Genomic DNA, 17,928 nt, shown 5'->3' on the forward strand with positions numbered 1-17,928 from the left:
TACTCATCACATGACGACTGCCTACCATCCGCAAACTAACGGGTTTACTGAACGCCTCTATAAAACTTTGGTCGACATGCTATCAACGTTCGTCAATGTTGAGCAGAGCAACTGGGATGAGGTGCTACCTTTCATGACGTTTGCCTACAACATCAGCAAACAAGACACCACAGGATTTATGCCATTTTTCCTGGTGCATGGGCGTGAGGTGAGTACGCTGATGGACGCTGTGTTTCCATTACATCCTGATGACGTGGACGATGACTACATTAGCCAGGTGTTAACCAGAGCTGAGAAAGCTCGGCAGTTAGCTCAACTCTGCACGCTGCAGGCTCAAGAAAACGATCGTCGAGGGTGTGATGTGAGCATCGCCCTGTTGTCTACCAGCCTGGTGACCTCGTCTGGATCTTCACTCCTGTTCGGAAGGTTGATCTCTCTGAGAAGCTCCTCAGGTGCTACTTTGGACCTTATAAGGTTGTAAGACAGTTGTCTGATGTTACTTATGAAGTTGAAGATTTCGACCCTGACACAAGATGACGGAAGATCAGAGACATGGTCCATGTCCTTTGAATGAAGCCCTATATGGATCCTGCAACTCAGGGTAAGTTCGAAGCTCCAGCGATAGGCAACAAGCGGAAAGGTGATGAAGAGTGTAGCGGCAAAGGAAGCTCTAAGAAGATAACTGCCAGGGCAAACATCAGTCATCGAGAGTCGGAGTATGCAGGACCGATGACTCATTCCCGGACTAGGAGGACGTAACACCAGGACACTATTCTCTTAAGCAGAGTGCGATGTCGCAGAAACTGTGGTGCAGTGGTTATGATACTAGACTGTTGCATGAAGGGTCACGAGTTCAAACTCACCTGAACTGTAAAATTTTAATTTCTGTATTCGGTTCGAGTGCATTCTAGACGTATCCACAAATGTCAAAATCATTGTACTGGAATGTTCTGTAATTGTATATATACCGTATATGTTCTGGCCAGAGGCAGTTCGCTCCACACTCTTGTATGTGCAAGTGCTGAAAAAACGTTCATTAAGTGAAGCTAGTGTTAGTCATTCATACAATTGCACCTTCTTCTATGTGACAATATTGTACTTATATGAAAATACAGTTTTTTTCCATTTTGTGATGTGCAGAATTTTGCATTCCTGCACATTGAAAGCCAATCTTTGCCCAGTTTGAAATCTTATCAAGATCTAGTTGAATATTTGTGCATCTTTTTTTGAGCAGTATTTCATTATAGATAACTGCATCATCTGCAAAAAGATTACTACTAAAATTGTCTGCAAGATCATTAACTTATAACACAAACAACAAGGTTCAAACACTCTTCCCCACACACCTACAATTAACTCCACATATATCACTGACTCTTCATCCAAGATATCTTTCTGTGTCCTTCCTATCAAAATATCATCACTCCAGTCACAAAGTTCGATTGATATCCCATACAATCATACTTTAGATTATAAGCCAAGCTGTGGTACTGATTTAAATGCTTTTCTAAACTCTAGAAATTCTGCATGTACCTAACTGCCTTAATCCATGACATTCAGGATCTCAAGTGAGAAAAGCACAAGTTGGGTTCCATATAGTTATTTTTGAGCTCACAATATGTTATTTTTGAGCTCACAATATGTTCTAGGTTTCTACGACAGATGTATGTCAAACTGGACAACAATTTTGTGAATCACTTCTGTCACCTTTCTTGTAGACAGGTGTGACCTATGCTTCCCTGCTACTGACAAAATCTATTTCCAATGGCAAACAAGCTACTACAATTTTCCAGTCACCAAATTCAGTAACAAAAAAAGTCATGGTAATTTGGTTGTCAAAATGAGCAATAGTGATTATTTTCTACTAACAGGTCACAATAGTCTACAAGAAGGGTAACAAAAGTAATCCACTAAACTACCATACATTATCCTTAATTTCCATTTGCTGTAGAATCTCATGACATATGAAGGGCATTTGAAAAGTCCATGCAAAGTCAGAGAGATGGGACTACCGGCACATGTTGAGGACATGTTTAGGTAGTAGAATCTTTGGAAAGAACGCATACCAAGTTTCAGCCATATTGGTCTATTTATTTGTGTTTGGCATTCGTGTGAACCAAGTAGAGCGATTGTCAAAAAATGGACGAAAAATAATTTCGTTTGGTGATTAAACATTACTTTATGAAAGGCAAAACACCTCAGGAGACTAAAGAGAAGCTTGATAAACATTATGGTGACTCTGCACCTTTGATTAGAACAGTTTATAAGTGGTTTCAAAATTTTCAGAGTGGCCATGTGGGCACAAGTGATGCTGAACGTTTTGGACACCCTGTGGAGGTTACGACTCCAGAAATCATTGATAAAATCCATGATATGGTGATGGATGACAGAAGAGTTAAGGTGCGTGAGATTGCTAGTGCTGTGGGCCTCTCAAATGAAAGGGTCCATAATATTTTGCATAAACATTTGGACATGAGAAAGCTATCCGTAAGATGGGTTCTGCGATTGGTCATGCTTGACCAAAAATGGAATCGTGTGAAGTGTTGCAAGGATGGCTTGCAGCTGTTCAGGAAGAATCCGCAGGACTTTAAGCGTCGTTTCATCACTGTTAATGAAACATGGATACATTACTGTACTCCTGAGACCAAACAACAATCTAAACAATGTTTTACCAAGGGAGAATCTGCACCAAAACAGGCGAAGACCATTCCTTCGGCTGGAAAGGTTATGGAGACTGTCTTTTGGGATTTGCAAGGGATAATCCACCTCGACTATCTGGAAGAGGGTAAAACTGTTACAGGTGAATATTATTCATCGTTATTGGACCATTTGAAAACTGAGCTGCAAGAAAAACGCCGATGACTGGATCGCAAATAAGTCCTTTTCCATCACGGCTATGCACCAGCACACCCCTCAGCAGTTGTTGTTGCAAAATTAATGGAAATAAGATTCCAACTTGTTTCACATCCCCCCTATTCTCCTGACTTGGCTCCCTCAGACTACTATTTGTTCCCCAATTTGAAGAAATGTCTGGCAGGACAAAGATTTTATTCAAATGAGGAAGTGTTTGCAGCAACTAATAGCTATTCTGCAGACTTGGACAATTCCTATTGTTCTGAAGGGGTCAACAAATTAGAACAGCATTGGAGGAAGTGTATAAGTCTAAAAGGAGACTATGTCGAAAAATGAAAAAGGTTTACCCCAAACACATAAGTAGTTTTTATTTTTGCTTGGACTTTTCGAACGCTCCTCATATTCTGAGCTGAAATGTAACGAGGTATCTCAAGTAGAATGACCTCCTCCATTACAGTCAGCATCAATTCTGAAAATACTGATCATGTGAAACTCAACTTACATTTTTCTCACGTGACACCTTGAAATCCATGGATTAAGGCTGCCAGGTATATCTTAAAAGCATTAGACTTAGTACCACACTTAAACTTACAAACTGAAGTGTGATTGTATGGGGTATCGAGCAAAATTTGCGACTGGACTGAAGGTTTCTTGGGAGGGAGGACACAGCATTTTATCTCAGATGGTGAATCATCGAGTGATGTAGAACTAACTTCATGTGTACCCCAGGGAAGTGTGTTGGGATCCTTACTGTTCATGTTGTATATTAATGACCTTCCCAATAATATTATTAGTAACCTCATACTTTTCACAGATGATGATGCAGTTATGTATAATGAAGCACTGTCCAAATATAGCTACACAAATATTCAGTTGGATATTGATAAGATTTCAAATTGGTGCAAAGATTAAAAACTTGTTTTTAAGTGTTCAGAAATGCAAAATTGTGAATTTCACAAAATAAAAAATACATATTATCCTATGATTACAGTACCAAAGAGTCACAACTTGAATCAATCAATTCATAACTGGATGTAACAATTTGCACAGACATAAAATGGAGTGATCACATAGGCTCAGTGATAGGTAAAGCAGGTGGCAGACTTTGGTTCACTGGTAGAATACTAGAGAAATGCATTTAATATACAATGAGATTGCTTACAAAACACTAGTGAAACCCCCATTACAATATTGCTCAATCATGTAAGACCCATACTAAATATGATCAACAGTTGATTTGTCTGTATACTGAGAAGGGCAGCACAAATGGCCACATATTTACAGACATTTGAAGATAGACGCAAACAATCCAAAGAAGCCTACTGATAAATTTTAAGAATAATGGATTTAGAAATACACTACAGCCCTCTACATATCGCTCCCATAGGGACCGTGATTACAAGAATAGACAAATTACAATGTGCAAAGAGGTGTTTAGTCATTCTTCCCTTGCTCCCTATATGAATGGAATGGGAAGAAGCCATAATAATTAGTGCAATGGTAAGTACTCTCTGCTGTGCACTTGACAGCGGTTTGCAGAGTATGGATGTAGATGTACTAATGTATAAGTTTTTAAGACTCACATTCAACCAAATCATCAAAAATATTCAGAACTCTATTTCACTGCTGTATAGAACTTGATAACATCTATCAACATTACTACAGAGTACAAATCAGATATAATCTGGGTGAATGTAGGCATCAAAAGTGAGTCACACATGACAATTGGAAGAAGTGCATCCATTTAGCAGCTGCAAATCCCTTATAATGGATGTCTTTATAAACACAAAACTGTGATCGGCACATATTTTATTATTTAATTAGTCACACCAGGTGATTATACATCGTTATAATAATTAATGGTGTAAAGATACACACTTGAAAGTACACAAGAGGTGGACGACAGTCATTTGGGAGCCACAGGGACACTGAGGTGGGTCCTCGCAATGGAGTAGGTAACCATGCCTTAACCACGTATGGCCAATGTGGAGCCGGCAGAGGACAACTGATTCCCTGCGAGAGGCCTGCATGGAAGACTTCCACACATTCATAGTCTCCTTAATGACACACAGTTTGTTGTGCGTGCTGTTATGCCATTCCGTCTCCCAAAACCGGAAAACCCTGCAGTGTAAGAAAGAACGCAGGTCAGCTTCAGAGATGCCTATCTCCAGAAACGGTTTCCGCATCGCCTGTTTGGCCAGCCTGTCAGCAAGTTCGTTGCCAGGGATTCCGACGTGTCCTGTGGTCCACACAAACACCACGGAACGGCGGGACTGATCCACGGCATAGATGGACTCCTGAATGGATGCTATCAGAGGGTGGCAAGGGTAGCACTGGTCGATAGCTTATAGGCTGCTCAATGAGTCAGTACACAGGAGAAATGACTTGCCAGGGTATGAGCAGATGTAATCAAGAGCACGAGATATGCTCACCAGCTCTGCAGTGAAAACACTGCAGCCAACTGGCAAGGAGTGCTGCTTAACATGTTCTCCATGAACATATGTGAAGCCTATGTGACCATCAGCCATTGAGCCGTTGGTGTAAACCATTTCAGAGCCCCGGAACTCGTCAAGAATCAAGAGGAAGTGACAGCAGAGAGTGGAGGCGTTAATGGAGACCTTAGGGCCATGCAAAAGGTCCAGATGAAGCTGCGGCCGAGGCATACACCATGGAGGCGTACGTGAATGGACCGCAAGTTGAGATGGTAAAGGGAAGGACTCCAGTTCGGAGAGAAGGGACCGCACGCAAACCTCAATCATTAGCCCCGATCTGGGCTGCCGAGGCAGGAGATGGACTGCCACGGGCGGGAAAAGGAGACAATAATTCGGATGCTCAGGGGAACTATGAATGTGTGCTGCATAACTGGCAAGCAGTTGCGCATGTCTGATCTGCAGTGGAGGGACACCAGCCTCCACCAGTACACTGGTCACCGGAAGTGTCCTAAAAGCTCCTGTCACCAATCGAACCCCACAGTGGTTCAAACGGTTCAAATGGCTCTGAGCACTATGGGACTTAACTTCTAAGGTCATCAGTCCCCTAGAACTTAGAACTACTTAAACCTAACTAACCTAAGGACATCACACACATCCATGCCCGAGGCAGGATTCGAACCTGCGACCATAGCGGTCGCACGGTTCCAGACTGTAGCGCCTTTAACCGCTTGGCCACCACGGCCAGCCCCCACAGTGGTGCACAGGGTTGAGTAAATGCAATGCTAAAGGCACTGCCGAACCATAAACTACACTCCTATAGTCAATTTGGGATTGGACAAGGGCTCTGGAGAGCTGCAGTAGTGTACAGCGATCTGCACCCCAATTGGTGTTGCTCAAGCAACGGAGGGCATGGAGGTGCTGCCAGCACTTCTGCTTAAGCTGACGAAGATGATGGAGCAAAGTCAATTGAGTGTCGAAAACCAGTCCTAGGAACTGACATGTTTTCACTACAGTGAGTGGATCGTCATTAAGATAAAGTGTGGGTTCCGGATGAACGGTACGACGCCAACAGAAGTGCATGACACATGACTTTGCAGCTGAAAACTGGAAGCCATAGGCTAGAGTCCATGACTGCACCTTGTGGATGGCTTCCTGGAGGTGTTGCTCAGCAACAACAGTACTGGAGCAGCAGTATGAAGTGCAGAAGTTGTCTGCATACAGAGAAGGCGAGACAGAGGGCCCAACAGCCACTGCTAGACCACTAATGGCCACTAAAAATACAGAGACACTCAATACAGAGCCCCGCAGGACTCCATTCTCCTGGATATGGATGGAACTATGGGAGTCACCAACTTGGATTTGGAAAGTACGGAGCGACAGGAAGTTTTGGATAAAAATCAGGAGTGGTCCCCCAAGACCCCACTCATACAATGTGGCAAGGATATGACGTCGCCAAGTCGTGTCGTATGCCTTACGTAAGTAAAAAAAAGACAGCAATCAGGTGTTGCCATCTGGAAAAGGCTGTTCGGATGGCAGACTCTATGGACAGAAGATAATCAGTGGTAGAGTGACCCTGGTGGAAACCACCCTGACATGGAGCCAGCAAGCCACGTGACTCCAGGACCCAACCCAACCACCAACATACCATACGTTCCAGCAGCTTACAAAGAATGTTGGTGAGGCTGATGGGCCGATAGCTATCCACATCAAGCGGGTTTTTGCTGGGTTTGAGCACCGGAATGATGGTGCTCTCCCGCCATTGCGATGGAAAGACGCCATTGCATCAGATACGGTTGAAGCTGACGAGAAGATGTCGCTTGTAGTGAGATGAGAGATGTTTAATCATCTGGCTGTGGATGTGATCAGGCCCAGGAGCGGTGCCATGACAGTGTGCAAGGGCACTGAGGAGCTCCCACTCTGTAAATGGGGTGTTATAGGATTCACTGCAGCGTGTAATGAATGAGAGGACAATCCCTTCCAGCTGCTGTTTGAGTGTGCGAAAGGCTGGGGGGTAATTCTACGACGCAGAGGCTCAAGCAAAGTGCTCAGCAAAGTGCTTGGCAATAGCGTTTGCGTCGGTACATAACTCGCCATGGTAACACCGGGGACAGCTGTTGGGGCCTGGTACCCAAAAAGACGTTTGATCTTTGCCCAGGCTTGGGAAGGTGACGTCTGGCACCCAATGGTGGAGACGTATCTCTCCCAGCACTCCTTCTTCCATTGTTTGATAAGGTAGTGAACATGGGCGTAGAGCCATTTAAAAGCTATGTGGTGCTCTAGGGAAGGGTGCCATTTATGCCGCTGCAGAGCTTGCCGACGCTCCTTAATTGCTTCAGCGACTTCCGGTGACCACCAAGGGACTGCCATATGCCTCGGGCACCCTAAAGAGCGAGGGATCGCGTTTTCTGCTGCAGAAACTATTGTGCAAGTCACCTGCTCAACCATCATATTGATGTTACCGTGTGGAGGAGATTCAGCGGTGACAGCAGAGGTGAAAGTTCCCCAGTCTGCCTTGATCAAAGCCCATCTGGGCAGACGTCCATGTGCCTGATGCTGGAACAGTGACAGGAAGATGGGGAAGTGGTCACTACCACACAGGTCATCATGTGCTCTCCAGTGGATAGATGGGAGAAGTCCTGGGCTGCAAATTGATAAATCAATGGCCGAGCAACTACCATGAGCCACACTGAAATGTGTGGCGGCCCCAGTATTTAAGAGGCAGAGGTTAAATTGCGTCAGTAAAGTTTCGAAATCTCTGCCTCAGCCAGGATGCACGGTACCACCCCACAAGGGGCTATGGGCATTAAAATCTCCCAGAAGTTGGAAAGGTGTAGGGAGTTGATCAATCAGTGCAGCTAATACATTCAGGGGTACTGCACCATCTGGAGGAAGATATACATTGCAGACAGTTATTTCCTGTGTCCTCCTCATTCTGACAGCCACAGCTTCAAGAGGGGTTTGAAGGGGTGCACATTCACTACAGACCGAGTTTAGGACATAAATGCAAACTGCACCTGACACTCGATTATAGGCACTAATTGCTGGGAACCACGTTTCCTAGAGGGCAATGCAGATAGCAGGTGTAAAGCTTAACAGTTGCTGTAGCTCAGCCAGGCGGTGGAAAAAACTGCCGCAATTCCACTGGAGGATGACATCGTGAGACTGGGAAGGCATGGAACATTCAATGAGGCAGTTTACACCTCAGAGTCACCTGCTGCCACAGATTTATTGCCTGAGCAGTCTATATCCATTATGTCTGAGTGTCTGGTGAGATCTAGGTCCTCAGTGGACAGCAAAATCTCCACCCTATCCTCAGCTGCAGAGCTTGTAGGTAGCAGTGGTGTGGGTGCCACCGCAATTTCCTGGGTCTTAGGGGTTTTGTTTTTGGATTTCTCTCGCTGCTCCTTGGGTTTCCCTGGCTGGGAGGACTTCACTGGCTCAGTCTCCAGGACTGAGGATGAGCGTGGAGCCATATGACCAGCTGCTTAGGGGCTCTTCAGACACTGGCAGGTGTCGTCTTTCCCACTAGAAGAAACCTGGGAAGGGAGTGACCCAAGGGGCCCCTTCCTAGCGAGAGAAGCCGAAGAAGACTTACGCTTCTCCAGCTTAGAAGTGGGGATGGACGTCTCCGATGGTTGTGGGGGTGTTGCTCCCGAAGTAGGTGCTGCAGGAGCAACAGGGAGGGAAATGCCCCCCACCATCAAGGGGCCAGGTGTAGTCTTCCGGCTCTGAGAGGTGATCTGGGTTGGCGGAACTGATGGTGCCAGAACTGTTGTAGTGGTGGTGTAAAACAATGTCATACGCACAGGATGCAGGCGTTCAAATTTTCTCTTAGCCTCAGTGTGGTTCAGTCTGTCCAGGGTCTTGAACTCCATGATTTTCCTTTCTTTCTGCAGAATCCTGCTGTCAGGCGAGCAAGGCGAATGGTGCTCTCCACAGTTAACACAGATGGGAGGTGGGGCACATAGAGTATTGGGATGTGATGGGTGACCGCAATCTTGGCATGTGACACTGGAAGTACAGCAGCAAGACATATGGTTGAACTTTCAGCACTTAAAGCACCACATCAGGGGAGGGATATAGGGCTTTACATCACACTGGTAGACCATCACCTTGACCTTCTCGGGAAATGTATCACCCTCGAAGGCCAAAATGAAGGCGCCGGTGGCAACCTGATTATCCTTCGGATCCCGGTGGACACGCCAGACAAAATGTACACCTCGCTGCTCTAAATTGGCGCGCAGCTCATCGGCAAATTGCAAAAGAAGGTCTCTGTGAAATATGATACCCTGGACCATACTTAAGTTCTTATGGGGCTTGATGGTTCCAGAAATATGCCCCAGCTTGTCACAAGTGAGTAATTCCGATGACTGGGCAGAGGATGCTGTTCTGATCAAGGATGAACCACGACTCATTTTGTACAAGCCCTCCACCTCCCCAAACTTGTCCTCCAAATGCTCAAGAAAAAACTGAGGCTTCACCATCATGAACGATTCCCCATCAGCTCTCGAACATACAAGGTACCGGGGTGAATAAGATCCACTGCCATCCTTAGCCTGACGTTCCTCCCATGGTGTGGCCAGGGAGGTGAATGATTTGGGGTTGTACTTCTGTGCGCTGAACTGAGCTCGTGATCGCTTAGGGACTGCTGGTGTTTCACCACCAGCAAGAGATGATGGGCTACACTTCATCACATGTCATCCGCTTTGATGCCACTCACTCCGACCAGGGGCCCTCCCCATTGGCGTCACACAGCCACAGCAAAGCCCACCTGGCAGGATGGCCATTGCCGGGAGTCCCAATGCCCCAGGGGAATGGGCATCTACTCCTTGGCATACGTTGGGAGTTAACGGTGCAGGCATCAGCAGAGCAATCCCTGTGTGGTAAGGGGGCTACAATCAACAGGGTACATGGTGGCCCCACCACAACCGACTAGCTACCGTGCTGGATACCAGGTGCAAAGAAGTCCATGGTCATCGTCGATTCAGAAATCGGCACTGCATAGTGGATGGTGGAAAACACACCCAGGAAGGTGTCCTCGCCAAAGAGATGGAGAATGGGCAGGGCTCCAATGCGATGATGAGAAAGTGGGCTAAAGATCTCAATGCACGATGGGCATGATGCACCTAGTAAGGCACCTTTCCCCAACTGGCTTGCTTTTCGGGAAAATTTTGAAGACTGGAGGTCAAACCCTACAGGGGACAGTCACATGAAGGTCGAAACATGTGAAACTCCTTTTAGTCACCTCGTACGGCAGGCAGGAATACCTCAGGCCTATTCTAACCCCCGGACCCTCAGGGGACATGTTTAGTATCATCTGGTCTTCAACTCACATGCTCTGTGTGTGTGTGTGTGTGTGTGTGTGTGTGTGTGTGTGTGTGCACACTCTCACCCAGTCTCACCCAGGAGGATAGTGTCAAAAAGACTGAGAAAACTAAAACAGTGATCACTTAAAATGTGTGGTTAGTAATACTAGACATCTTGCAGGATTGCTAGAGGCTCATTGTGGAGGCAGGTGCATGCCTGCATCTGGGTACAAGGATGACACTTTGAACTACTCCTTTAACAATGACTTCAGTCATGTAACTGTTGTCATGTTCATTTACAACATCTGCACTGCTACCAAAGGATCTCTAGTATCTTTTCTAAATGTATACCATTGCCACATTTCCTATCTGGGATGATGTTTAAAGAAAACCAAGTCAGTAGTAGCTGGTAACACAAAGTCACAATTATCTTGCACACAGTTCATTTGCCAATCTATGTTTACTGAGGCTTTTTTGCTTCTAGTATCATATACTTTCAACCCCATGTATTTGTGCCATTAATAATGACATAACCTGTACAAAGAATTTTTCCATTCCAATTTTCATTTACATTTCTATTTAGTTTTATACTGATGGCAATGATGATGATCACTATTATTTTTTACTCGTGTATGGACCAACTAGGATCATGTAACAACTTTAATTCCTTTTTTGAAGCCATTTTGACTATTTTTCGAATTTTTAATTATCGCTACCAGTCATAAACTTTGTCAACTATTGTATTACTTATTCATTTAGCAACATGTTTTGAGGGTTATACCTCATCTTCAAGCTATAAGGCATTACAAAAACAAGTTGTTCTTGTAATGTCATTTAGCCTGAAGATGATGTATAACCCTTTAAACATGTCGCTAAATTAATAAGTAATACAATAGCTGACAAAGTTTGTGACTCATAGCGGTAACTTAAAAAAAACCTTTACATATTCAATTCCTTTTCTTTATTTGTTGTTTCCTATGTCTCCAGTACTACTCCAGCTTCTTTGCATGTCGTCTTTTCCATTCTCCTTTCCATGTTGTTCTTTCTTCCTAGTTCTTTTCTTGTTTCTGTAAGCCATGCTATTGTCAATTACATTTTCTCTATTTATTTTTATTATCTTCATTTTAATTCATAATTTTTAATTGCTCTATCTCTGTTCTTCTCTGTGAGTGTTATTATTTTAACCCTATCATCATATATCACATCAGTACCAATACTTTGTGAGTCCCAGCTTGCCCCTTCTCACATTTGGAGTTGTCCTCTGCCCATATCTGTCCTCCGACATACCTACCTGTCAATCAAGCATTCTCACTCCTTTCATTTGAACTAAACTAAACTAAACTCCATCCAGGCAGGCCTTGGAAGGCCCAATGGTACTGACTGACCACCGTGTCATCCTCAGCCCAAAGGCATCACTGGATGGGGATATGGAGGGGCATGCGGTCAACACATCGCACTCCCAGCTGTATGTCGGTTTAAGAGATCGTAGCAGCTACTACTCAATCAAGTAGCTCCTCAGTTTGTGCCTCACAAGGGCTGAGTGCACCCCACTTGCCAACAGCACTTGGCAGACCAGATAGCCACCCATACAGGTGTTAGCCCAGCCTGACAGCGCTTAACTTAGGTGATCTGATGGGAACCAGTGTTACCACTGTGGCAATGCCTTTGGCTCCTGTCATTTGAGCAAATACATAAAAAACCCAAGTCTCTCAAATTTTTCCTGTTTTGTTGCCTAGAACACCATGGATACCTATCTCATAATTAACCTTGATTTTTTTTTTTTTTTAAAGAAAAATCTCATTTTTGTCTGCAACGCTTCTGTCCACAAAGTTTCTCATTTGTTAATGTTCAGTTAGTGTGTAATGCTAACCTAACCAGTCCTATAAAACTATATTATCCAGTCACAGACATGCATGAACTTCCTCTTTACCCCATATAACATATAAATTATTTCTTTTCAATCCTAAATTCCAACATCCAATTCCCACACTGAATCGCTCACTTTCCAGTAGCACAGTGTCATCTCATGTTCTCCCAGTGTATTTCTCACTTGCAGAATTTCTAATGCTTAGAATTCTTGCCTGAAGATGGCAATGAGTCTGTCAAAATATCATGGAGAACTTACGACATGACCTGTCAGACACCGAGAAATACTACAAGTTAACAAGCACAATTGCACAAGAAAACAAAACTACCTAACACAAAAACTTCACAATCTCATCTTGGAGTTCTACTACCCACAATGACAACAGCCTACCTCAGTCTCTCATGGATACCAATCCCTTATTGCTGGACTGCTACATTTACTACACTCCAACAGAGTTCCTCTGGCAATCAAAAATTAGAACCCAAGCAGATACTACGTAACTCATGGAAACTGTTTTCAAAAAATTTCAACTCCACAGAAGTTTTAATTCTCTATGAAGGACTCACCCTTAACATCATATTGAATTTCCATCTATTTATTCTAATCAAAGACTCAATCTCTTCCACACAGTTCCCACATTTTAGTCAATTCTCTTTCACACAGTTCCCACATTTTAGTCAATTCTTTGCAATCATTCAAACAAATCTGAACTTTAATCTCTGCCTTGCTATGTTTGCATGGCCATCCAACTAACAGCATCCCCTTCTCCCATGCAACTATACTTTGGCAGCCTGCCAACAACTTCTAACTTGCTGCTCTTCCCTGGATCCCTAACCAATAAACCAACCTCACATCGGCAAAACTAACTGTTACTCACCATTCAAAACAGTGCCGAAGTTTACTGAACACGGAGGTTCTGTGCTGGCTATCATACACATTCATCTATAGCCCAGCTGCAGTAACCATATCCAAAGAGTCACTTTTGAATTCACCCAGCACTAGAACTTCTCTCTTAGAACTCATTTCCTCCTCACTTTTACCATTCCCCACATTTTCACTCTCTATATGCTTCCTACAATAAAGAAAACTAAAACACTCGGGAGTCCTATGGTGGCTGGAGAAAGGATCTCTGTCATTATGGACCAAAACCTTCAACCCACTGGCAGCAAGCTACCACTTTGCATCAAAGACAGGAACAATTCCTCCAGTGGCTCTGCATAGCTGAGAAGACCTTATCTCAGAATCTTAATTTTCAAGGATACGTTATTTTACCAGCAACAGTAATATTCTAAATATTTCTGAGTACAAATATTTTAACAACTGAATCATTTTAGTCAATGGGAAATATAAAGGCAGTACTCTTCTTGGAAAAATTAACTTAGCCTGTTAACAACTTTATCTTTCCCTTTGCCATCAAATCTGATGGACATCAAATTGATTTATATGTAAACTATTATTGAAGTATAATTAAAAACTTTAGTCAGCATGAATGGAGCTGTGATAACTCCGAATTCAGATACTGAAAGAGAGAGAGAGAGAGAGAGAGAAAGAGAGAGAGAGAGAGAGAGAGAGAGAAAATAGTTAAGAAACCTAAAAATGACCCTGCACCAACCCTTTCCATCCCTTCTGAAATTATGCTACTGATACATTTAAGGTCAACATGTTAAGAAGTGAAGATCAAACTGCAAAATGGCATTTCCTTCTGTTCCACAGTGCAATCACAACACTATACTTACGAAATGAGCCCAGGGAAAGTTGTCTTCCTGTCATGGCCACAACCAGTTTGCTACAGGAGGAGTAACAAGTCCCAGTACAATGCTTGAAATAAGATTAACACTGTGGTTATCAAACAATTGATACCCACTTATGTGCTTCACACCAGGGCCAGGATGTTCCACCACAATTCCAGTCCGTTCATCAAGACCTGGAGCAAAACATGTTAACAAATTGTGTATCAACTGGACTTGATAAATAACTAATGTAGGTACTATGGAATCAGATATGCTACTGATATACCCAACACTTTTAACTAATTTTCACTGACATATAAAACAATAAAATATGTAAGGGAAATTTTAAAAATCTTTATTCAAACTGATTACTAAATTTCTCCTGAATTTTAGCATCCAGTAATATAGAGTCCTTCACAAGGAAAGCAGAATATAATACTTGAGAATCATCTATACAGATTGAAATTAGTAGAGACAGGATTATACGCATTTGCATCTTGCATATGCATTTGCATGTTTCTATGCATTTGCATATTTGGCTCCTTTTCACCAGTTATTATTTTAACTAAAAACTAGTGACAATGCATATTTTCGCTCTATGTTTACAATATTTTAAAAATTTAGATGTGTGGTCTACAGCTCGATCTAGTTTTGAAGTCTCTCACACTGACCGTGACGTAGAACTTGTGCAATCACTAACCGAGAGGCCACTGCCTAGTGAAATCACTACAGAAGATGAACAGGAACAGGCAGACAGAGTCAACACTCCTGCACCCTCACACCTAGTTAATCCCCTCCACTGTCACACCACACGCATCTGTAACAATTAAACTACGCAAGCTTTTAGTCACATATCCATTGTTTCAGTTTAGCACACAGTTCAACATGTTTGCAACGTGTAGTGTGTAACGTGTTGTGCGCCAAGCCACCTGAAAAAAGAAACGTCATTTTGTGGATAGCTGACCATCCTGGAACATTTACATATGACAGAATTGTTTTATAATGTCAAGTTTGCGAGAAAAACATTTTTGCAAAAAAAGGTTTCAAATAGACCTCCATGTCAAGACAAGTCTTCATATCATGGGAATGCACAAGAAAGGTCCACAACAACAACTTCTGACAGCAGCAAGTTGCAGTAGCACCAATTTGTCCAAAGGTAGCTGAAACGGCAGTTTAACATGGATCTAAGTGAAGCATTCATTGCAAGCAATACTAACTTACAAACCCTATCCTCAAAGGCTTCCTGTGCAAATAATGCTTAAACCAAATGTACCAGATAAATCAACATTGTGTAAAAATTACATACTGGCAATTTACATAAATGTCCTGCATGAAATATGCAATGAATTCAAGGACAGCATTATCTGGATTTCAGTTGACAAATCTACAGACAATTATGGCCATTACACTGCAAATTTAATTGTTGGTGCTTTAAAAGAAGAGCCTCCTTCTTCCTATTTAGTGGCCTGCAAAGAACTTGAAAAAGTAAATCATTCTATGATCGCCAGATTTGTGAACGAGAGTATTAGAAAAATATTTCCAGAATCTTCTGCAGATGAAAGGGTGTTTCAGATGCTGCTCCCTACATGATCAAAGCAGGAAAAGCCCTCTGAGTATTTTATCCCAATTTGATTCATCTGATGTGCTTTGCTAATGGAGTATGTTGCCATGCTGAAGACATACGTTTCACATTTCTGAATGTAAATAAACTGTTTTCATCCACAAAGAAAGTGTTTCTAAAGGCTCCTGCTCACATCAAGACCTACAAAGAAAAACTACCAAATGTGCTTTGAGCTCCCAAACCAGTGAACACTTGTTGGGGTATGTGGTTCGAAGCTATGTTGTTTTACAATTAACATTTTGAGGCCATTAGAGGGGCACTTCGATAGTGAAGAGGCTTCGGCAGCTTGCCAGTGCAAGGAAGTTTTTAATGATTCTGGTATTAAAAAAAAGACATTGCTGTGATTAGCACTCACTTTTCCCATATACTTGCAAGTACTAAAAAGCTTGAAACTCAAGGTTTGGCACTGAATGAATCTATTCAGGTAATCAATAAAATTATTCTAGTGAACTCCTCATTGCTGGAGGTGTTCCCAAGAAAACTTAGAGAAAAGTTTGAAAACATTTTAAACAATAACCCAGGCTTTGAACCCTTGTGCCAAATTGATAGTTTTATTAATCGGACGGGTGAACTTTTACCAGAAACGATATGTGCCGACCCAAATTCGAATACTACCCAGTTACCTCAGTTGAAGCAAAATGGTCCTTTTCTGCTTATAAAAATGTTTTGAGTGATCGAAGGCACAATCTTATCTCTTAACTTTTAGAACAGTACTTGGTCGTTTATGTTTACAATAGTAGAAAAATGTAAAATAAATTTTAAATGAAGATTTGATCCAAATGTATTAATTGAAAGTTGACGCTGTTAAAAAAAAATCATTACTGTATGTTATTTTTTAAATAAAATATTACAGAGTTTCCAAGTTTGCTCCTCTGTGTGCAATGTATCTTGAAGTTGGTTTTGTACATATTGACTGTTTTTCTGTGACTTGCATCGCATCCACTTGTCACTGACAACAATAGCAAAGAAGAAACAATTCTTGAAACACAGTTTGCATTCCCATTTTGCAAATTTTTAGAAAATAATACCAGAAAGGTCCCCTTCCTAAACTCTACCAGAAAGTATTCAGAAAATGATATCATCATTCTAAATGTACCGATCTTTTGCGTGACCAGCACTCTTCCTTGTAACTGATATGCACATGTCCGACTTTGAGATATAATGCATGCAGTAACTATCATTTTTTTTAGTTATTTGATCTTGCATACTACAACACTTTTCATACATTTTTTTTAGCATTTTCCATGCATATTTTAAGGTTTTTATGATGCATATAAACCAGTATAGAAATCAGGGTTCCCATTGCACATGTGAGACAAATTTCTCATGGGAGAAAGGCAGTTAGACCCTTTAATACTGTGCTGGCAATAAGCTGGAGACAAACACTTTCAAATGCTTTGTTTGCTACATCACTAATTTCATTTTATGCTAATTAACAACTAATATGACTACACAAACAATGACAATGTTTCTAGAATGAAATTTTCACTCTACAGCGGAGTGTGCGCTGATGTGAAATTTCTTGGCAGATTAAAACTGTGTGCCGGACTGAGGCTTGAACTTGGGATCTTTTCCTTTCACGGGCAAGTGCTCTACCAACTGAGCTACCCAAGCACGACTCACACCCCATCCTCACAGCTTTAATTCCATCACTACCTCGTCTCCTACCTTCCGGCACACAGTTTTAATCTGCCAGGAAGTTCCATATCAGCGTACACTCCGCTGTAGAGTGAAAATTTCATTCTAGAAACATCACCCAGGCTGTGGCTAAGCCAGGTCTCTGCAATATCCTTTCTTCCAGGAGTGCTAGTTCTGCAAGGTTCGCAGGAGAGCTTCTGTGAGTTTGGAAGGTAGGAGATGAGTTACTGGCGGAATTAAAGCTGTGAGGACGGGGCGTGAGTCACGTGTAGGTAGCTCAGTTGGTAGAGCACTTGCTCGTGAAAGGCAAAGGTCCCGAGTTCGAGTCTCGGTCTGGCACACAGTTTTAATGTGTCAGGAAGTTTCATATTAGCGCACCCTCCGCTGTAGAGTGAAAATTTCATTCTAGAAACATCCCCCAGGCTGTGGCTAAGCCATGTCTCCACAATATCCTTTCTTCCAGGAGTGCTAGTTCAGCAAG

General features: G+C 42.7%; 1 protein-coding gene across 1 annotated transcript in view; it reads right to left on the reverse strand.

Moving 5' to 3' along the window:
* The window catches only part of LOC126175735 (transmembrane protein 19), an 82,070-nt gene that overhangs the window by 8,362 nt on the left and 55,780 nt on the right, over positions 1 to 17,928 (reverse strand). Inside the window, exon 7 of the mRNA XM_049922686.1 lies at positions 14,195 to 14,382. Within this exon, the coding sequence (XP_049778643.1) occupies positions 14,225 to 14,382 (158 nt within the window). The 3' untranslated portion in view covers positions 14,195 to 14,224. The remainder of the gene's footprint in view (positions 1 to 14,194; positions 14,383 to 17,928) is intronic.

This window comes from Schistocerca cancellata, chromosome 3, assembly GCF_023864275.1.
Source record: "Schistocerca cancellata isolate TAMUIC-IGC-003103 chromosome 3, iqSchCanc2.1, whole genome shotgun sequence".
NCBI lineage: Eukaryota > Metazoa > Arthropoda > Insecta > Orthoptera > Acrididae > Schistocerca > Schistocerca cancellata.